The 22,977-nt window shown below is 42.4% G+C and overlaps 1 protein-coding gene across 1 annotated transcript; it reads left to right on the forward strand.

Moving 5' to 3' along the window:
• The first annotated feature begins 1,500 nt into the window (after positions 1 to 1,500).
• On the forward strand, positions 1,501 to 22,949 carry LOC129831861 (galectin-9B-like). Its single transcript, XM_055895375.1, has 8 exons — positions 1,501 to 2,239; positions 14,580 to 14,668; positions 15,521 to 15,728; positions 16,328 to 16,447; positions 16,533 to 16,796; positions 21,898 to 21,986; positions 22,297 to 22,453; positions 22,689 to 22,949. Exons 1-8 carry the CDS (start codon positions 2,204 to 2,206, stop codon positions 22,833 to 22,835), a joined length of 1,110 nt encoding a protein of 369 aa, XP_055751350.1. The 5' UTR covers positions 1,501 to 2,203; the 3' UTR covers positions 22,836 to 22,949.
• Positions 22,950 to 22,977: the final 28 nt, after the last annotated feature.

A 22,977-nucleotide genomic window follows, 5' to 3' on the forward strand; every position in this document is an offset into this window, starting at 1 on the left:
ACGCAATATGCAAAAATGTAAATGATTTTACTGAGTTAGAGTTTATATAAGGAAATCAGTCAATTAAATAATCTATGGATTTCACATGACTGGGAGCTATGGGTGCAGCCATGTGTGGGCCTGGGAGGGCATAGGCCCACCCATCCACCGGGGAGCTGGCCCAGCCAATCAGAATTGGATTTCCCCCCAAAAAAGGGCTTTATTACTGACAGAAATACTCCTCAGTTTCATAATCTGTCCAGGTGGCTGGTCTAAGGTGACCCTGCATGTGAAGAAGCAGGATGTGAAGGTCCTGGGCTGGCGTGGTTACACGTGATCTGCGGTTGTAAGGCCGGTTGGACTTACTGCCAAATTCTCATTGGAAGTGACATTGGAAGTGGCTTATGGTAGAGAAATTACATTCAAATTATGGTAGAGAAATTACATTCAATCATCTGGCAACAGCTCTGGTGGACCTTCCTGCAGTCAGCATGCCAATTGCACACTCCCTCAAAACTTGAGACATCTGTTGCACTGTGTTATGTGACAAAAATACACATTTTAGAGTGGCCTTTTTTATTGTCCCCAGCAAAAGAGGCACCTGTGTAACGATCATGCGGTTTAATCAGCTTCTTGATATGCCACACCTGTCCTGTGGATGGATTATCTTGGCAAAGGAGAAATGCTCACTACCAAATTTGTGCACAAAGTTTGAGAAAAATAAGCATTTTGTGCATATGGAACATTTATGGGATCTTTAATTTCAGCTCATGAAACATGAGACCAACGTTTTTATTTTTGTTCAGTGTAAATATAAATTTGAGGAAGTTCTGCTAGAGATATCATCTGCAAGTCATATTCCCTTGGTTTGTTGAAGATTTTGCAACACCAGTGATAATGATTTGTAACGTCAATTTTAGGGCATGACCTATGACATTGTTAACCTGTGCAGTATGCAACATTTTATCAGGACACTGGTGTTTGTACACACTTAAGGTGGCCACACTGACAGTAAACAAGCAACTTTTGCTTCAAATGGTGTTCAGTTTTTGTCCTTTCCCCAAAGGAAAAAGCTGACATAAAATCTATGATATGGTAGAAGACCATGTTTTAAAAGGTGTCTTACTGCTTGGCTAGAGCAAAAGCCTCCACCCTCACTGGCTCTCCCAGCCAGAGTAAGGGTTTACTGTAACATCTAACTTGGATGTGGGGCCCCTTAGTCATCATCCTGTTTGGAAATTGATCATGTGGTTCCAGTCATTGAAAGCACTCATGCTGCATTCGTATCCAAGTGGGAAGTGAGAAATGACCACATACGACTGGGAAAAATCCACTTGAACAACTCTCCCTCCAACTGTTAATTACTAGTGGCAAACTCATTTATCAGCTCCCACTTCTCCCACATGGTGGCCTCTGATGTCACATACTAAGGAAATTACCCCGATAACAGCATTTTCGACAGTTAAATGCAACAACAAAACATTATTTATAAAAAGTTTTTGGTTTACCCAGCTTGTTGGCCATTAGCCAATCAGCGTTTCTCAACTAGTTCAAAGCACGTGAATGCATCCGACTAGTATTTATGACTGCACAACTGGTACATTCCACCTCCCAATTGGTTACAAAAGCAGCATAAAAACAAACACCATTGTTCTGTACCCCTGCCTTCCTCAGTAGGCTAAAGAACAGTTGTAACCTACAGTTCGTTTTCTCGGTTTGAGGTGTCAATAGGAAAATGTAATCCTAATGGAACCTTTTTAATTTAAAATAATTTCTTATTCCATATCCTAATTAATTGCCCATGGTGATGTTAGAATGTATGTGCATGGAGACAAACTGACCTCTACACACAGCAAACTTTGTCCAACTTTAACTCATCACCTGACTGTGAGTGATTGTTGGTTAATGATTAAAAAAGCATAAGAATATATCGGCGCGCATCGTCTCTTGACTAGTCTGTGTAGACCTACCAAGTAAGGTAAATCCGATAACGCTCATCTGCAGCATATATACATGTGTTCGACAGATGTACTCCTAAGGTTAAAACCCCTAAATGTAACGAGGGCATTGTAAACTAGGCCACATTGTTACTTACTTCCTCCTCCGCCCCCTTCAACGCATGAAAAAACGAAACAGAACATCTCTGAAATTCTATCATCACTGAGAGGAGAGCGTTGAGCAACTGAGAAGAAAGACGCTTCAACTGACAGTGAGATTTGGAGAAATGTCATTTTATAACCAAGAACCTTTTCATAATCCGGTATGTTTATTATAAGCATCTATGTGATTTGTTGTGTATTTAAAATGTAGATGTGCTTAATGTTTAACTTTGTGAGAGTTGGGCGTGTGCGTACGGTCACATCTGGTAATCATAATGTGCTCCCTCCGCTCAGTAATATACGTTATTTAGCCAGTTTTAGTCTGACTTGTTCCGTTCACAGATGTAATGCTAAAATCAATAGATGCATAGCTAGACATTCATAGTATCAATTCATGCTATTGTGCAAATGTAATATGTATCTCATGAGGCGACAGTGAATGTCTCGCGTATACCGTTATGTAGACTTACTCGTATTTTTTATGGATCCCCATTAGGCTACTCTTCCTGGGGTCCAGCCAAATTTAAGGCAGTTTATACAAATTAAAACGTTCACAACACACTGTGTTCCCTCACCGAGGTAAAAACAGTTTCAGGTTGGATATTCGACGGATATACGCCTGTAGTCTTACTTACGTCCACCAGTAGTAGTTAGGGACCGTCAACATAGTGACAAATCAACATTTTCAAATTTCAATAGCTATTTAACCATTACTCCTAAAACTTTCAAAACTGGTTTTAGCTAACCCGATGGCATACACACATTGCACACACTTATTTTTTGTCAATTTACATCTCGCACTATTTTAAATTATTTATTTACATTTTTGAATTTCAATAGCTCCTTGGTCATGTGATCTAGTGACTTCAAACAAGGTTCAGAATGGCCACTGACTACCCTTCTATATTGCACACCCTTTAGTTTCTCCATTTTCATCTCACAAGATTTTACATACATTTTTCAAAATGTACAATTTCAATAGCTCCTTGGTCATGTGACCTAGGGACGTCAAACAAGGTTCCGAATGTACACTGAGTGGGCCTACACATTGCACACCCTTTAGTTTGCCCATTTTCATCTCACACGTTTTTACATGAATTTTTCTAAACGTAAAATTTCAATAGCTCCTGACTTCAAACATGGTGCAGAATGTACCCTTCTATATTGCACACTCTTGTTTGTGTACTGTAAAATCACGTGGTGTAACGTACATTTTTCATAGTTTTACATTTCAATAGCTTCTCGTTTATGTCAATTACACGCCTAAGAAGTGTGTAGTGGATATACACCAATATTGCATAAGCTCTAGTTATGTCTCGTCAATATTGTTGTACATTAGTATTAGTTTGACCATTAGGGGGTTCAGTCCAGTGTTGTGTTTATCCGTTTCTTTAATATTTATCTAATAATAATTGGTAGTTCTAAGTACTTATTTTCCCTGTTTTTTTATTTATTTTTCCACAGTATTTAACAGTGGTACAATAGGAGAGGGACAGATAATATCTCTTTTCGTCATTAATATCAACCATAAAGAAAAAGGGCAAAGTACGAGAGTCATGCTATTAATTGTCCAAAGCAGGGATGGAGAGTGAGATGGTAAGGTAGGCTGCAGTGGGTTTGCTGGTCAAACAATATACTGAACATGTGGCCAGTAAATCAATGAATACAAATTGAATATTGACAAATTAAACAGAAATTGTAGACCTTTAATCTTTTCCAACATGTCAACAGACACAACTTCAAATAAGTACAAAACATTTCAGTGTTAACTTTCCCTTATCCCTGGTTGATGTACATGTCAGAGCCTCTTCAGTGTGGATGGGGTATAGCATACATTTTCAACAACAAAGACTGCACTTCCAGTTTGTGTTCTTTACTCTGTTGAACTCTTTTGTCTTCATTCCTAGTTACAGCACATGGAACCACAGTTGGCATGCAAAACATTCAATCTAAAACAAAACAAAGCGTAACACGTTATAAATAATATCAATGCAGTATGACGAATCAGCCATCCATTGTGTTATATCATAAATTGTCTTACATGCAGTCACTGTTGTCAAAAGATATAAACATGTTAAATAAAGTTACTAACCCAGTCAGTTTTTGGGTCACATCCAGGTTCTTTATCAGTGGCACACATGAAGCAGTTGTTGAACTCTGAAATCATAGGCATGAACTGAACATATGGCTGTCTGACACAACTACATAAAAATAAAGAATTTACTTTGAATTAAATGTCATTACATACCAGACATTTTTAGTATATCCTCAGCCATTTCTTTTTGCAGTTGTTCCATGTGTAATTGAAGGTTCCATCTCAATTTGGGAGGGGATGTTGGGGAAGTTCTGTGCAACTTCCTTGGCCATCTACACCAAACAATAAAATAGAGTTTTTGACCTAATTGTCACATAACAACTAACCATTCATTATTGAAAATATAACTATCAAACCTGCATTATAAAGACCCAGCAGCTGAAGGTGTCCTGCTGCATGGTGTGAATTATTTACCCGCTTTCCACTTTATGTCCACCCAGTCTCTTTTCCGTGGCAGGATCTCCTAATTTTTAAGTATTCTCTTTTTTTATGTAAACAATGGAATTCTGATTAGTTATAGGCAAATGCACAAGACAAATTTGTCTGCTGTTTTCCTTATCACTATAATGTAGTAGTAGAGGTAATTTCCTTTATGCCCCATTCTACACACAGTCTAAATTATAGGCACTGAACCATTTACAGAACAATAATAAAAGTAGCATATAGGATCCAACCCTATCACAGAGTAAATAAATGTAGAGCGTTTGTAGACTTTAAGAAAAAAATATTAAGTGACAGTTTCATCAGTACGTGCTTAAAGAAAGTCATATCACAAAGGTCACAGATGACAGTGCCCACCAAATCTATGACAACGGAGAATGAATTGTAAGCACCAAAGTGTGTTTGTCAAAATTATATCTGAAAATGTAAGTTGTTGAACATAATACTTCTATTTGCAATAGGAATTTATGATATATGCAGTTGAGGAATATTCCATGTACCAACACTACATGTAGAACGGACATAAGACATTCAGTATTTTTTTTATTTCTTATATATTTTATTTAACCAGGTAGGCCATTTGAGAACTAGTTCTCTTTTACAACTGCGACCTGGCCAAGATAAAGCAAAGCAGTGTGACACAAACAACAACACAGAATTACACATGGAATAAACAAACGTACAGTCAATAACACAATAGAAAAGTCTATATACAGTGTGTGCAAATGAAGTAAGATTAGGGAGGTATGGTAATAAACAGGCCGTAGTGGCGAAATAATTACAATTTAGCAATTAAACACTGGAGTGATAAATGTGCAGAAGATGAATGTGCAAGTAGAGATACTGGGGTGCAAAGGAGCAAAAAAAAAAAAAAATCATATGGGGATGTGGTAGTTGGATGGGCTATTTACAGATGGGCTATGTACAGGTGCAATGATCTGTAAGCTGCTCTGATAGCTGATGCTTAAAGATAGTGAGGGAGATATGAGTCTCCAGCTTCAGTGATTTTTGCAATTTGTTCCAGTCATTGGCAACAGAGAACTGGAAGGAAAGGTGGCCAAATGAGGAATTGGCTTTGGGGGTGACCAGTGAAATATACCTGCTGGAGCGTGTGCTAAGGGTGGGTGCTGCTATGGTCACCAGTGAGCTGAGATAAAGCGGGGCTTTACCTAGCAAGGACTTACAGATGACCGGGAGCCAGTGGGTTTGGCGACGAACATGAAGCGAGGGCCAGCCAACGAGAGCATACAGGTCGCAGTGGTGGGTAGTATATGGGGCTTTGGTTACGAAACGAATGGCACTGTGATAGACTGCATCCAATTTGCTGAGTAGAGTGTTGGAGGCTATTTTGTAAATGACATTGCCGAAGTCAGCGATCGGTAGGATAGTCAGTTTTACGAGGGTATGTTTGGCAGCATGAGTGAAGGATGCTTTGTTGCGAAATAGGAAGCCAATTCTAGATTTAATTTTGGATTGGAGAAATATAAGTCTGGAAGGAGAGTTTACAGTCTAGCCAGACACCTAGGTATTTGTAGTTGTCCACATATTCTAAGTCAGAACCGTCCAGAGTAGTGATGCTAGGCGGGCGGGCAGGTGCGGGCAGCGATCGGTTGAAGAGCATGCATTTAGTTTTACTTGCATTTAAGAGCAGGTGGAGGCCACAGTTGGAGAGTTATATAGTTAGTTAACACAGTGTCCAAAGAAGGGCCAGAAGTATTGCGAATGGTGTTGTCTGCGTAGAAGTGGATCAGAGAATCACCAGACGCAAGAGACATCATTGATGTATACAGAGAAAAGAGTCGACACGAGAATTGAACCCTGTGGCACCCCCATAGAGACTGCCAGAGGTCCGGACAACAGGCCCTCCGATTTGACACACTGAACTCTATCTGAGAAGTAGTTGGTGAACCAGGCGAGGCAGTCATTTGAGAAACCAAAGCTGTTGAGTCTGCCGATAAGTTCCTAACTTCCCTGAAAAGTTGCATATCGCGGGGGCTATTCGATGCTAATGCAGTACGCCACAGGATGTTTTTGTGCTGGTCAAGGGCAGTCAGGTCTGGAGTGAACCAAGGGCTATATCTGTTACTGGTTCTAATTTGTTTGAATGGGGCATGCTTATTTAAGATGGTGAGGAAAGCACTTTTAAAGAATAACCAGGCATCCTCAACTGATGGAATGAGGTCAGTATCTTTCCAGGATACCCAGGCCAGGTCAATTAGAAAGGCCTGCTCGCTGAAGTGTTTTAGGGAGCGTTTGACTGTGATGAGGGGTGGTCGTTTGACCGCAGACCCATTACGGACGCAGGGAATGAGGCAGTGATCGCTGAGATCCTGGTTGAAGACAGCAGAGGTGTATTTAGAGGGCAGGTTGGTCAGGATGATATCTATGAGGGTGCCTGAGTTTACGGATTTGGGGTTGTACCTGGTAGGTTCCATGATAATTTGGGTGAGATTGAGAGCATCTAGCTGAGATTGTAGAACGGCCGGGGTGTTAAGCATATCCCAGTTTAGGTCACCTAACAGTACAAACTCTGAAGATAAATGAGGAGCAATCAATTCACATATGGTGTCCAGGGGGCTGAGGGGGGTCTGTAACAAGCGGCATCGGTGAGAGACTTATTTCTGGAAAGGTGGATTTTTAAAAGGCGAAGCTCGAACTGTTTGGGCACCAACCTGGATAGCATGGCAGAACTCTGCAGTAGATTGCAACTCCACCCCCTTTGGCAGTTCTGTCTTGGCGGAAAATGTATACACATACATAGAGGCATTTTTCAGGTCTGATTTTACCACTCAGAATCCAGAATGGATATGACAATGGGGCCAGCACCGGACGTAATACACCCTTACAACAATCTACTTTTTGATCTTCTTGACTTCTTATCTGGTAAACTGCTACTATGTGTCAAGAAAAGAGCTGGTTAGTATACTCCAGTAAAAAAGGGCTGGTTTAGAAGAAAAACTATTGCCCTGTGTCCCCGTTCATAGGGGCATGAGAGTCTCGTCACTGGTAGAATTGAGTTGGCACTTTATTGGCCCAAACACCCACAGACCCACAAAGTTGAGGTTACTCATGAACAGTAATTAGTATTATTTATTTTTTGCATTGATGCATTGTGTCTTCTAACTGTCCAAGAATAGGATCCAAAGTGTTAGGAAATATTTGTTCCCATAAATACAAAGGAGGATGTCTCTCCTCATACCTCTGTGCACCACAGAGCCAATCAGGAGAGAATACATACAGGTCAACGGTGCCAACTGAAAGTCAAGGGGTGTGTCTGTGCCTTTGGGATTACTCTCTCTTTACAGAGAACCCCTGTGGTTCAAGTCACGAGCTACCCTTCCCCTCTCAGTCTGCTCTGCGCGTGTCTGAAAGTTACAGAGCCAGCAGCCAAGAGTTTTTCAGAGTATGTCATAAACAATTATTACACTTATGAATGTAGGTAAAATGCTAATATGTATTAGATCCAGTACAATGGAATAGCTAAGATCTGAATTTGAATGCAGTGTGTTCCGATTCCTCTTCTCTTTCTGTCCAGCAGGGTCAACCAAAAACACTTGGCCTGATGGTTCATGCAGATACTGGGGAAGCAGTATAGAAATGTATTGATCCCTTAAAAGATTTTACTATTAAATGACCCATATCACAGCCCTCATACCTCTTCACAAAAATGTACCTAAATCAATTTTGTAAAATGGATTTTACTTACAAAAGACGTAGGAATGTATTTTTTCCAGTTAGAAATAGTAGGCCATGCATCAAAAAACTATTTTCATCTTAAAAATTAACCCTCAAATGCAGTATTGCAGTTTGTAAGTTGTCTGCAGGTGGCTTGTTGTGAATGCACTCAAATATCAAGTCATTATCAGGTTATGTAAACTGCGTTCTAATACTCAACGTAGAAGGATTTGTCTTAATGGACAGTAAATTAAAGTGATGCTATGAAAAGGATTCTTTCACCTTATCAAGTTCACTCTGACTGACAAATCACTGCCTATTACTGTGATTAAAAAGAGCATATGAAACAGTGTTTTTCATGAGGCTGACCTGTGTGCCTTCCTTTAACTTCTTATGGCTGCAGGGGCAGTATTGAGTAGCTTGGATGAAAGGTGCCCAAAGTAAACGGCCTGCTCCTCAGTCCCAGTTACTAATATATGCATATTATTATTGGTATTGGATAGAAAACACTCTGAAGTTTCTAAAACGGTTTGAATTATGTAGGAGACAGGAATGAGTCACCACTGCCATGAGGTGAACATTCTTTGACCACGCGCGCTCACATGAGAGGCAGCTCCGTTCGATCGCTCATCTGAAGTCAATGTAATTCTCCGGTTGGAACGTTATTCAAGATATATTTTAACAACATTCTAAAGATTGATTCAATACATTGTTTGACATGTTTCTGCTGACTGTTACGGAACTTTTGGACATTTCGTCACGTTTTAGTGAACGCGCTTTGTGACTTTGGAATTGTTTACCAAACGCACTAACCAAAGTAGCTAATTGGACATAAATAACGGACATTATCGAACAAATCAAGCATTTAGTGTGGACCTGGGATTCCTGGGAGTGCATTCTGATGAAGATCATCAAAGGTAAGGGAATATTTATCATGTAATTTCTGGTTCCTGTTGACTCCAACATGGCGGCTAATTTGACAATTGTTCTGAGCTCCGTCTGAGATTATTGCATGGTTTGCTTTTTCCGTAAAGTTTTTTTGAAATCTGACAGAGTGGTTGCATTAAGGAGAGGTGTATATATATAATTCCATGTGTATAACTTGTATTATCATCTACATTTATGATGAGTATTTCTGTTGAAACGATGTGGCTATGCACTATCACTGGATGTTTTTGGAACTAGTGAATGTAACGCGCCAATGTAAACTCAGATTTTTTTTATATAAATATGAACTTTATCAAACAAAACATACATGTATTGTGTAACATGAAGTCCTATGAGTGTCATCAGATGAAGATCATCAAAGGTTACTGATTCATTTTATCTTTATTTGTGCTTTTTGTGACTGCTATCTTTCGCTGGAAAAATGGCTGTGCTTATTGTGGTTTGGTGTGACCTAACATAATCGTTTGTAGTGCTTTCGCAGAAAAGCATATTTGAAATCGGACACTTTGGTGTGATTAACAACAAGATTACCTTTGAAAGGGTATAAGACACATGTCTGTCTGAGGAATTTTAATCATGAGATTTCTGTTGTTTTAAATTTGGCGCCCTGCACATTCCCTGGCTGTTGTCATATCATCCCGTTACCGGGATTGCAGCCATAAGAAGTGCACCTCTGTTTGAACACCTCTCCTGTCCTTGATCCATTCCACATACAGCCATTTGCGGATCTTTTCAGTGTCCATGTGAAAGATAGTTATTGCAAGGCTGGAACATTTGTTCCAATTTTTTTTTAACACCCATGTGAAATGAAGGCCTGGAAAGCTTACATATTTAAGTCTAATAGCATGATATGAAAGTCAGAGTGTGCGATATGAAGGTATAGTCAGTGGACATTCTGGACCTTGTTTGAGTTTGTTCTGGACTTGGGGACTGTGAAGAGACCTCTTGTGGCATGTCTTGGGGGGTATAAATGGGTGTCCGAGCTGTGTGCCAGTAGTTTAGACAGACAGCTCGGTGCATTCAACATGTCAATACCTCCACTTTCAGCCGGGAGAGATTGACACGCATATTATTAATATTAGCTCTCTGTGTACATCCAAAGGCCAGCTCTGCTGCCCTGTTCTGAGCCAATTACAATTTTCCTAAGTCCTTTTTTTGTGGCACCTGACTACACGACTGAACAGTAGTCAAGGTGCGACAAAACTAGGACCTGTGGGACCTGCCTTGTTGATAGTGTTGTTAAGAAGGCAGAGCATCGCTTTATTATAGACAGACTTCTCCCCATCTTAGCTACTACTGCATCAATATGTTTTGACCATTGCAGTTTACAATCTAGTGTTACTCCAAGCAGTTTGGTCATCTCAACTTGCTCATTTTCCACATTATTTATTACAAGATTTAGTGATAGACATTATAATTATAATATCATTATAGCAGGGGGTGTAAAGCCATAACACATATGTTTTTTTCAGCAGTAGACTATGATCAATAATGTTAATAGCTGCACTGAAGTCTAACAAGACAGCCCCCACCATCATTTTATCATCAATTTCTCTCAGCCAATCATCAGTCATTTGTGTAAGTGCTATGCTTGAGTGTCCTTCCCTATAAGCACGCTGAAATTCTGTTGTCAATTTGTTTACTGTAAAATAGCATTGTATCTGGTCAAACACTATTTTTTCCAGAAGTTGACTAAGGGTTGGTAACAGGCTGATTGGTCAGCTATTTGAGCCAGTAAAGGGGACTTTACTATTCTTGGGTAGCGGAATGACTTTACCTTCCCTCCAGGCTTGAGGGCACACACTCTCTAGTAGGCTTAAATTGAAGATGTGGCAAATACGAGTGGCAGTATCGTCTGCTATTATCCTCAGTAATTTTCCATCTAGATTGTCAGACCATGGTGGCTTGTCATTGTTGATAGAAAACAATAATTTTTTTCACCTCTTCCACACTGACTTTACGGAATTCAAAAGTACAATTCTTGTCTTTCATAATTTGGTCAGATATACTTGGATGTGTAGTGTCAGCATTTGTTGCTGGGATGTCATCCCTAAGTTTGCTGATCTTGCCAATGAAAAAGTCATTAAAGTAGTTGGCAATATCAGTGAGCTTTGTGATGAATGAGCCATCTGATTCATAAAATGAAGGAGCGGAGTTGGATATTTTCCCCAAAATTTAATTTAAGGTTCCCCAAAGCTTTTTACTATCATTCATTATATAATTTATCTTTGTTTCATAGTGTAGTTTATTTAGTTTAGTCACGTGATTTCTTCATTTGCAGTATGTTTGCAAATCAGTTGGGCTGTCAGACTTAATTGCCATAACTTTTGCCTCATCCCTCTCAACCTTACAATTTTTCAATTCCTCATCAATCCAAGGGGATTGAACAGCTTTTACAGTCATTTTCATAATGGGTGCGTCCTTATTAGTAACTGGAATAAGTAGTTTCATAAATGCATCAAGTGCAGCGTCTGGTTGCTCCTCATTACACACCACAAACCAGCAAATATTCTTTACATCATCAATATATGAATCACTACAAAACTTATTGTATGACCTCTTATACACTATATTAGGCCCAGCCTTTGGAACTTTTTTTTCTCCTAGATATGGCTATTATATTGTGATCACTACATCCTATGGATTTGGATACTGCTTTAAAGCAAATATCTGCAGCGTTAGTAAAAAATGTGATCAATACATGTTGATCATTTAATTCCTGTGCTGTTTGTAACTACCCTGGTAGGTTGACTGACAACCTGATCCAGGTTGCAGGCACTGTTTACAGTTTGATGTTTTTTCCTGAGTGGGCAGCTTGATGACACCCAGTCAATATTTAAATCACCCCCCCAAAAATACTAATAATTATCACACAGGTAGTAGTAAGGGATGTAGTAAAGAGGAAAGAGTCAATGGCCTCTAGCCTACATACAGTATTGATACCCCTTTACTTTTTCCTAATTTTGTTACATTACAGCCTTATCCTAAGATTGATTAAATTGTTGTTTTTTCCCAGCAATCTACACACAATATCTCATGATGAAGCAAAAACAGGTTCAGACATTTTTGCAAAAAAATTAGATAAGTATTCAGACCGATTACAGCCTTGAGTTTCCCCCATTCTTCTTTGCAAAGCCTCCCAAGCTCTGTCAGGTTGGATGGGGAGCGTCGCTGCACAGCTATTTTCACGTCTCTCTAGAGATGTTAGATCGAGTTCAAGTCCGGGCTCTCGCTGGGCCACTCAAGGACATTCAGAGACTTGTCTCGAAGCCACTCCTGCATTGTCTTGGCTGTGTGCTTAGGTTCATTGTCCTGTTAGGTGAACCGTCACCCCAGTCTGAGGTCCTGAGTGCTCTGGAGCAGGCTTTCATCAATGATCAAATAAAATGTATTTATATAGCCCTTCTTACATCAGCTAATATCTCAAAGTGCTGTACAGAAACCCAGCCTAAAACCCCAAACAGCAAGCAATGCAAGTGTAGAAGCACGGTGGCTAGGAAAAACTCCCTAGAAAGGCCAAAACCTAGGAAGAAACCTAGAGAGGAACCAGGCTATGAGGGGTGGCCAGTCCTCTTCTGGCTGTGCCGGGTGGAGATTATAACAGAACATGGCCAAGATGTTCATAAATGACCAGCATGGTCAAATAATAATAATCACAGTAGTTGTCGAGGGTGCAGCAAGTCAGCACCTCAGGAGTAAATGTCAGTTGGCTTTTCATAGCCGATCATTAAGAGTATCTCTACTGCTCCTGCGGTCTCTAGAGAGTTGAAAACAGCAGGTCTGGGACAGGTAGCACGTCCGGTGAACAGGTCAGGGTTCCATAGCCGCAGGCAGAACAGTTGAAACTGGAGCAGCAGCATGGCCAGGGGGACTGGGGACAGCAAGGAGTCATCATGCCAGGTAGTCCTGAGACATGGTCCTAGGGCTCAGGTCCTCCGAGAGAGAGAAAGAGAGAATTAGAGAGAGCATTCTTAAATTCACACAGGACACCGGATAAGAAGAAGTACTCCAGATATAACAAACTGACCCTAGCCCCCTGACACACAAACTACTGCAGCATAAATACTGGAGGCTGAGACAGGAGGGGTCAGGAGACACTGTGGCCCCATCCGATGATACCCCCGGACAGGGCCAAACAGGAAGGATATAACCCCACCCATTTTGCCAAAGCACAGCCCCCACACCACTAGAGGGATATCTTCAACCACCAACTTACCATCCTGAGACAAGGCCGAGTATAGCCTACAAAGATCTCCGCCACGATCTTTCTGTACTTTGCGTCGTTCATCTTTCCTTCGATCTTGACTAGTCTCCCAGTCCCTGCCACTGAAAACATCCCCACAGCATGAGGCTGCCACCACCATGCTTCACCGTAGGGATGGTGACAGGTTTCCTCCAGACATGATGCTTGGCATGACGCTCAGGCGAAAGAGTTCAATCTTGGCTTCATCAGACCAGAGAATCTTGTTTCTCATGGTCAGAGTCCCTTTTAGGTGCCTTTTGGCAAACTCCAAGCAGGCTGACATGTGCCTTTTTTACTGAGGAGTGGCTTCCGTCTGGCCACTCTACCATAAAGGCCTGATTGGTGGTGCTGCAGAGATGGTTGTCCTTCTGGTAGGTTCTCCCATCTCCACAGAGGTACTGTCAAGCTCTGTCAGAGTGACCATTGGGTTTTTGGTTACCTCCCTGACCAAGGCCCTTCTCCCTCGATTGCTCAGTTTGGCTGGGCGGCCAGCTCTAGGAGTCTTGGTGGTTCCAAACTTCTTCCATTTTAAGAATGATGGAGGCCACTGTGTTCTTGGGGACCTTCAATGCTGCAGTAATGTTTTGGGACCCTTCCCCAGATCTGTGCCTCGGCACAATCCTGTCTCGGAGCTCTACGGACAGTTCCTTCGACCTCATGGCTTGGTTTTTGCTCTGACATGCACTGTCAACTGTCGGAACTTATATAGACAGTTGTGTGCTTTTACAAATCATGTTCAATCAATTGAATTTGCCACAGGTGGACTTGTAGAAACACATCTCAATGGAAACAGGATGCACCTGAGCTTAATTTCGAGTCTCATAGCAAAAGGTCTGAACACTTATGTAAATAAGGTATTTCTGTTGTGTATTTTTAATACATTTGCAAGCATTTCTTAAAACCTGTTTTCACTTATTCATTATGGCGTGCTGTGTGTAGAGTGATGAGGAAAATATTTAATTGAATCCATTTTAGAATAAGGCTGTAACGTAACAAAATGTGGAAATAGGGAAGGGGTCTGGATGCACTGTAATAGCTCTTTTAATTGATTTATTCTATTCAGTTTATCATCAATGATTCTGTTTAATATCTGTCGCAGAGACTCCCTTTCACCGGCACTATCCAAGGTGGGCTGCAGGAGGGGAAGACGATCACTATTACTGGGAAACTTCACCATGGGGCAGACAGGTGGGTCACCACTCACCGATATAAACTTTGTTAACACATTTCCTCATTCTTTGTCTTCCAGAGATTCAGGGGTTGCGTTCTAGTCCAGATAATGCATACGGCACATTTTTTCTGCAGATTTAAAACGTGTTTGGAGAACTGTTTAAAACGATCAGACCCTTTTTTTCAATTTTCACCTAAAATGACATACCCAAATCTAACTGAGCTCAGGACCTGAAGCAAGCATATGCATATTATTGATACCATTTGAAAGGAAACGCTTTAAAGATTGTTGAAATGTGCATTTAATATAGGAGAATATAACACATTAGATCTGCTAAAAGATAATATAATGAAAAAAACATGCTTTTTCTCTTTTTTTGTTCCATCATCTTTGAAGAGAAAGGCCAATAAATAACTTAGGAGTCTAGGTGCAATTTTAGATTTTGGCCACTAGATGGCAGCAGTGGATATGCAAAGTTTTAGACTGATCCAATGAACCATTACATTACTGTTCAAAATGTTGTATCAAGTCTGCCCGCATGTGCTTAATTGGTCAATTGATACATTTTCAAGTACATAACTGCACTCTCCTCAAACAATAGCATGGTATTTTATCACTGTAATAGCTACTGCAGTTAGATGAACAAGAATTTAAGCTTTCTACCCATATAAGACATGTCTATGTCCTGGGAAATGTTCTTGTTACTTACAACGTCATGCTAATCACATTAGCACACGTTAGCTCAACTGTCCCGCGGGGGGACACCAATCCCATAGAGGTTATTAACATCTCTGGAACCACATGCTCTCCCTCGCCCCCTCTCTCGCTCTCTCTCTCTCGCTCTCTCTCGGTCTCTCTCTCTCGCTCAGGTTCCATGTGAATTTGCAGTGTGGTTCTAGGGCAGGGGCGGACATTGCCCTTCACTTGAACCCACGATATGACAGTCACCCTGGATATGTGGTGGCCAACACCTTGCAACAGTCCAGATGGGGGACAGAGGAGCGGAAGCAGCATTCCCCCTTTCAGCATGGCTCTGGCTTCAGCCTCGTGATCACCGTCCAGAGGGACGGCTTCCAGGTCACCCAAACCCTCCCATACTATAGTATATGGAGTATAGAGATGTAGGATCTTAATTTAAACCAAAATAATCCTGCAGCAACAAGAAATGTGAATTATTATGTGGATTATAATTAATTGGGTTAATACATTTTTCGTGAGGACAAATCAAGTCTGACATTTTTAATAGGGAAATTACAAACTTTAAAATTCTTTTAAAACCTTGAATACACTAAAAGTTTGCTTTTCCTGCTGTGTAGGAACATTTTCAGCAACAAAGGAGTTATCAGATTAAGATCCTACATCTGTACATTCCGACTACACAATAACCTTTTCCGTCTGTGAATGATTGTAAAAGATTATGCTTACAGAGCTCCCCCATGATTTTAATGAAGTCAGTGACTCATGATCTAACATGGTGGTTCACTCTTGTTTTCTTTAAATTGTATGTTATGTTATTCTATCTTTATTCTCTTTTTATCTATTTTACAGTGTGACTCAATTTATGCTAATCTGTTAAGGAGTTAAAATGGATTTCAATTCATGGGTTAACTTGGAATACTCACTGTCCTCAGGTCCACAATGACTGCTCATTGTCGTTCTCTGTTCTCTGCCTTCAGTTGAATGCGAATGGGAACCATTTCATGACCTTTAAGCACCGTATTCCGTTTGACGCAGTGGACACCATCTCAGTCGAGGGAAAAGTGGAGGTGACCTCCATCGCCTTCCAGAACCCTGCAGTGAGTAGTACCTAACACATTAATTAGATGTATAGAGAATTTGAAGGTAGTTCAACTGATTTTAAAGTGATTTCATCTCTTTTAGCCCACCTTTCCTGCACAGCCAGGATTTCCGGCACAACCTGGACTCCCTTCTTATCCGGGATTTCCGGCGCAACCTGGATTTCCGCCGCAACCTGGATTTCCGCCGCAACCTGGATTTCCGCCGCAACCGGGATTTCCGCCGCAACCGGGATTTCCGCCGCAACCAGGATTCCCTTCTCACCCGGGATTCCCTTCTCACCCGGGATTCCCTTCTCACCCTGGATTTCCTGCTCAACCGGGATTTCCCATGCAACCAGAATGTCCAGTAAGTTCATCTGTATCAATAATGATACTTTATTGACCAACCACTTCTTGGTTATCGGATTAATAATTTTTTGGGGGCAGATCTGTGATTTGTATTCCTATCATTGTCTTTCAGTCTCTATATGTTGGTTTTATGTTCAGTACTACTGATATTGCCTGTGATGGGGAATTTTAAGATCACTAAAGTTCATATTTAGTTTAGCGTGATCTACTTCCTCATTCAGTACAGTGACTGTATCGTTATGTGAGTATAACCCCTGTCATTGTCTTTAGGCAGATTTCTACAGTAAATATACAGTAACCTGTTTACAGGAAAGTGTAGTACATTAATCAACATGCTGTCAAGATCCCTCTCTCCTGCTGCTCCTCACAGGCTCCTCCTCCATATGTCCAGCCACCATTCTTTGTACATTTTTATTTTATTTGTATTTTATTTCACCTTTATTTAACCAGGTAGACTAGTTGAGAACAAGTTCTCATTTGCAACTGCGACCTGGCCAAGATAAAGCATAGCAGTGTGAACAGACAACAACACAGAGTTACACATGGAGTAAACAATAAACAAGTCAATAACATGGTAGAAAAAAAGAGAATCTATATACAATGTGTGCAAAAGGCATGAGGGGGTAGGCAATAAATCGAATAATTACAATTTAGCAGATTAACACTGGAGTGATAAATCATCAGATGATCATGTGCAAGTAGAGATACTGGTGTGCAAAAGAGCAGAAAAGTAAATAAATAAAAGCAGTATGGGGGTGAGGTAGGTAAATTGGGTGGGCTATATACCGATGGACTATGTACAGCTGCAGCGATCGGTTAGCTGCTCAGATAGCAGATGTTTAAAGTTGTTGAGGGGGATAAAAGTCTCCAACTTCAGAGATTTTTGCAATTCGTTCCAGTCGCAGGCAGCAGAGAACTGGAAGGAAAGGCGGCCAAATGAGGTTTTGGCTTTAGGGATGATCAGTGAGATACACCTGCTGGAGCGTGTGCTACGGGTGGGTGTAGCCATCGTGACCAGTGAACTGAGATAAGGCGGCACTTTACCTAGCATAGCCTTGTAGATGACCTGGAGCCAGTGGGTCTGACGACGAACATGTAGCGAGGGCCAGCCGACTAGGGCATACAGGTCGCAGTGGTGGGTAGGATATGGGGCTTTGGTGACAAAATGGATGGCACTGTGATAAACTGCATCCAGTTTGCTTAGTAGAGTATTGGAAGCTATTTTGTAAATGACATCGCCGAAGTCGAGGATCGGTAGGATAGTCAGTTTTACTAGAGTAAGTTTCGCGGCGTGAGTGAAGGAGGCTTTGTTGCGAAATAGAAAGCCGACTCTAGATTTGATTTTGGATTGGAGATGTTTGATATGAGTCTGGAAGGAGAGTTTGCAGTCTAGCCAGACACCTAGGTACTTATAGATGTCCACATATTCTAGGTCGGAACCGTCCAGGGTGGTGATGCTAGTCGGGCGTGCGGGTGCAGGCAGCAAACGGTTGAAAAGCATGCATTTGGTTTTACTAGCGTTTAAGAGCAGTTGGATGCCACGGAAGGAGTGTTGTATGGCATTGAAGCTCGTTTGGAGGTTAGATAGCACAGTGTCCAAGGAAGGGCCAGAAGTATACAGAATGGTGTCGTCTGCGCAGAGGTGGATCAGCGAATCGCCCGCAGCAAGAGCAACATCATTGATGTATACAGAGAAAAGAGTCGGCCCGAGAATTGAACCCTGTGGTACCCCCATAGAGACTGCCAGAGGACCGGACAACATGCCCTCCGATTTGACACACTGAACTCTGTCTGCAAAGTAGTTGGTGAACTAGTCAAGGCAGTCATTAGAAAAACCGAGGCTACTGAGTCTGCCGATAAGAATATGGTGATTGACAGAGTCGAAAGCCTTGGCCAGGTCGATGAAGACGGCTGCACAGTACTGTCTTTTATCGATGGCGGTTATGATATCGTTTAGTACCTTGAAAGTGGCTGAGGTGCACCCGTGACCGGCTCGGAAACCGGATTGCACAGCGGAGAAGGTACGGTGGGATTCGAGATGGTCAGTGATCTGTTTGTTGACTTGGCTTTCGAAGACCTTAGATAGGCAGGGCAGGATGGATATAGGTCTGTAACAGCTTGGGTCCAGGGTGTCTCCCCCTTTGAAGAGGGGGATGACCGCGGCAGCTTTCCAATCCTTGGGGATCTCAGATGATACGAAGGAGAGGTTGAACAGGCTGGTAATAGGGGGTGCGACAATGGCGGCGGACAGTTTCAGAAATAGGGGGTCCAGATTGTCAAGCCCAGCTGATTTGTATGGGTCCAGGTTTTGCAGCTCTTTCAGAACATCTGCTATCTGGATTTGGGTAAAGGAGAAGCTGGGGAGGCTTGGGCGAGTAGCAGCGGGGGGGGGGGCGGAGCTGTTGGCTAAGGTTGGAGTCGCCAGGAGGAAGGCATGGTCAGCCGTTGAGAAATGCTTGTTGACGTTTTCGATTATCACGGATTTATCGGTGGTGACCGTGTTACCTAGCCTCAGTGCAGTGGGCAGCTGGGAGGAGGTGCTCTTGTTCTCCATGGACTTTACAGTATCCCAGAACTTTTTGGAGTTAGAGCTACAGGATGCAAATTTCTGCTTGAAAAAGCTGGCCTTTGCTTTCCTGACTGACTGCGTATATTGGTTCCTGACTTCCCTGAACAGTTGCATATCGCGGGGACTCTTCAATGCTATTGCAGTTCGCCACAGGATGTTTTTGTGCTGGTCGAGGGCAGTCAGGTCTGGAGTGAACCAAGGGCTATATCTGTTCTTAGTTATGCATTTTTTTGAACGGAGCATGCTTGTCTAATATGGTGAGGAAGTAACTTTTTAAAGAATGACCAGGCATCCTCAACTGACGGGATGAGGTCAATATCCTTCCAGGGTACCCGGGCCAGGTCGATTAGAAAGGCCTGCTCGCAGAAGTGTTTTAGGGAGCGTTTGACAGTGATGAGGGGTGGTCGTTTGACCGCGGACCCATAGCGAATGCAGGCAATGAGGCAGTGATCGCTGAGATCTTGATTGAAGACAGCAGAGGTGTATTTGGAGGGCAAGTTGGTCAGGATAATGTCTATTAGGGTGCCCATGTTTACGGATTTAGGGTTGTACCTGGTGGGTTCCTTGATGATTTGTGTGAGATTGAGGGCATCTAGCTTAGATTGTAGGACTGCCGGGGTGTTAAGCATATCCCAGTTTAGGTCACCTAACAGAACAAACTCTGAAGCTAGATGGGGGGCGATCAATTCACAGATGGTGTCCAGGGCACAGCTGGGAGCTGAGGGGGGTCGGTAGCAGGCGGCAACAGTGAGAGACTTATTTATGGAGAGATTCATTTTTAAAATTAGAAGTTCGAACTGTTTGGGCATAGACCTGGAAAGTATGACATAACTTTGCAGGCTATCTCTGCAGTACATTGCAACTCCTCCCCTTTTGGCAGTTCTATCTTGACGGAAAGTGTTATAGTTGGGTATGGAAATCTCAGAATTTTTGGTGGCCTTCCTAAGCCAGGATTCAGACACGGCAAGGACATCAGGGTTGGCAGAGTGTGCTAAAGCGGTGAGTAAGACAAACTTAGGGAGGAGGCTTCTGATGTTGACATGCATGAGACCAAGGCTTTTTCGATCACAGAAGTCAACAAATGAGGGTGCCTGGGGACATGCAAGGCCTGGGTTTGCCTCCACATCACCCGAGGAACAGAGGAGTAGTAGGATGAGGGTGCGGCTAAAGGCTATCAAAACTGGTCGCCTAGAGCGTTGGGGACAAGGAATAAAAGGAGCAGATTTATGGGCGTGGTAGAATAGATTCTGGGCATAATGTGCAGACAGGGGTATGGTGGGGCACGGGTACAGCGGAGGCAAGCCCAGGCACTGGGTGATGATAAGAGAGGTTGTATCTCTGGACATGCTGGTCTCAATGGGTGAGGTCACCGCATGTGTGGGAGGTGGGACAAAGGAGGTATCAGAGGTACGGGGAGTGGAATTACGGGCTCCATTGCAAACCAAAACAATGATAACTAGCCTGAACAACAGTATACAAGGCATATTGATATTTGAGAGAGACATACAGTAAGGCATAAAGTAATTGCAGGTCTTGATTGGGAGAGCTAGCTAAAACAACAGGTGAGATAACAGCAGCTAGTCAGCTAACACAGCAACAGCAGGTAAAATGGCGATGACTAGGCAGAGAGGGTCGGATTAACTACACACAGAGCCTGAGTTAAAACACAGAGCCGACAGATAAACCACAAATAAACAGAATGGAGTACCGTGAATTAATGGACAGTCCAGCAGGCATCAGCTATGTAGCCAAGTGATCATAGTGTCCGGGGGGCAGCCGTAGATGGAGCAGGGAAGTCGCCACTACGCTAGCACGCAGCGTTTAAAGTTAGTAGCCCGGGGGGTGGTCTGCTCAGACGGAGGGGGTCTGCTCAGACGGAGGCCGGTTGAGGGCACAGCGGATGGGGTATTCGTCGGCAGACCAGACGTGGTGGTGCGGCGGGGCGCCATGTCGACAGAGAATCCAAGCCAGATGGAGAAAGAGGTATTGTAGAATTTTGTTTGCTAACTGGTGCTAGCTTCGTGGCAGTGGCGCTAGCTGCAAGCTAGCTGTGAGGATCAGAAGTAGTGGCTCAGGGATTACGCAGGAATCCGGCGTTGTTGTGGAGAGACAGTCCGAAGCTGGTAAATTGGTGAGTAATATCCAGGCTAATAACAGGGCTGGTGTCTGTGCAGAAGGTAAAAGCTGCTAGCAGTGGCTAAAAATGACTAAATAGCTTGTAGCTGGTTAGCTACTGGGGGTTCTTGAATGTGTTCCAAAGTTTAAAAAGTTTTAAAAAATAATAGCGATTCCGTATCACATTGGGTAGTTTACCGGAAGGTATAATCAAATTAAAAATCGAAAAGAGATAGAAAAAAAATTAAAATATATACAAAAAATACGAAAAATACAAAAGTACACGAGAGGACGAAACGAAACACGCCTACACTGCTACGCCATCTTGGATTCAAATGACCTTCTACTTACTGTATCACATCAATGTCTGTTGGTCATAATGAGTGATTTATTCAAATCTTCCATTTTCATCCAGGCTGTTCCATACAAGAACATGATCAATGGTGGACTCCACCCTGGACGCACCATCAACATCCAGGGAGTGGTTAAACCCAATGCCAATAGGTCTGATCCTGCCTTATTGTCTTTACAGTAAAGGGGAACCACAGTGAGACATTCACTTCCCCTGGAGTTATAAGCACAATTATACTATGATTTGATATCTTTTAATGTTGTTCCCCTTAGAAAAAAAAGTATAGAAGAACTTTAGCAATTCTAGTTCACCTCATTTACATGTTATTGAAAGTGTGTGTCAATGACCCCTTGGCTTAGAAAGAGGTAGGCTCACAAAACATCCTGGAGGGGGCAACTATAGCAGTTCTCCTGTCATGGTTTCTCCACAACACTGATCTTATCCATTTCTCCTTGACAATAGGTTTAATGTTAACCTACTCTGCAACTCTGAGATTGTGCTGCACTACAACCCCCGATTTGACGAAACCCTAGTGGTACGCAACAGCAAGCTGAGGGACCAATGGGGAAAGGAGGAGCGCTCTGGTGGAATGCCCTTCCACAGGGGCCAGGCCTTCACGGTAACTACCCACCATGAATACGAAGCAGCTTGTACACCTTCTTAGTTTCAAGGATGAATAATTATTTATTGTTTCAGCACCAAGCATGCCACTCAAGCCCTTTCCTTATACAGAGTTCCTTGATGGTTTAGTCACTCAGACTGGCATGAGTCTGATTAGAGAGATGATCCACTTTAAAGATTCCGGACTGTTTCTCTATATCAGAGACTGAGTACTAATAAGGCTGTATTTTCAGCTGTCTATTTCCTGTGAGGCTCAGTGCTACAAGATAGTGGTCAACGGGAATCAGACAAGCACCTACAAACACCGCCACACCCTCCTCCAGCAGGTCAACGTCCTGGAGGTGGATGGAGACCTCAGTTTGACCTCCGTGATGGTTTAGGGCTGTGGGTCACAACTGTGACTCAGCCACTTGTTTAATTTTGTGTCACCTCTGACCCAAACCACCACATTTGTTTGATCTGTTCTTGCCGAAATAAAAATGACATTCACTTTGTTTCCTTACTGCTAGCAGTGCCTATTAG

This window comes from Salvelinus fontinalis, chromosome 33 (assembly GCF_029448725.1).
Source record: "Salvelinus fontinalis isolate EN_2023a chromosome 33, ASM2944872v1, whole genome shotgun sequence".
NCBI classification, from domain to species: Eukaryota; Metazoa; Chordata; class Actinopteri; order Salmoniformes; family Salmonidae; genus Salvelinus; species Salvelinus fontinalis.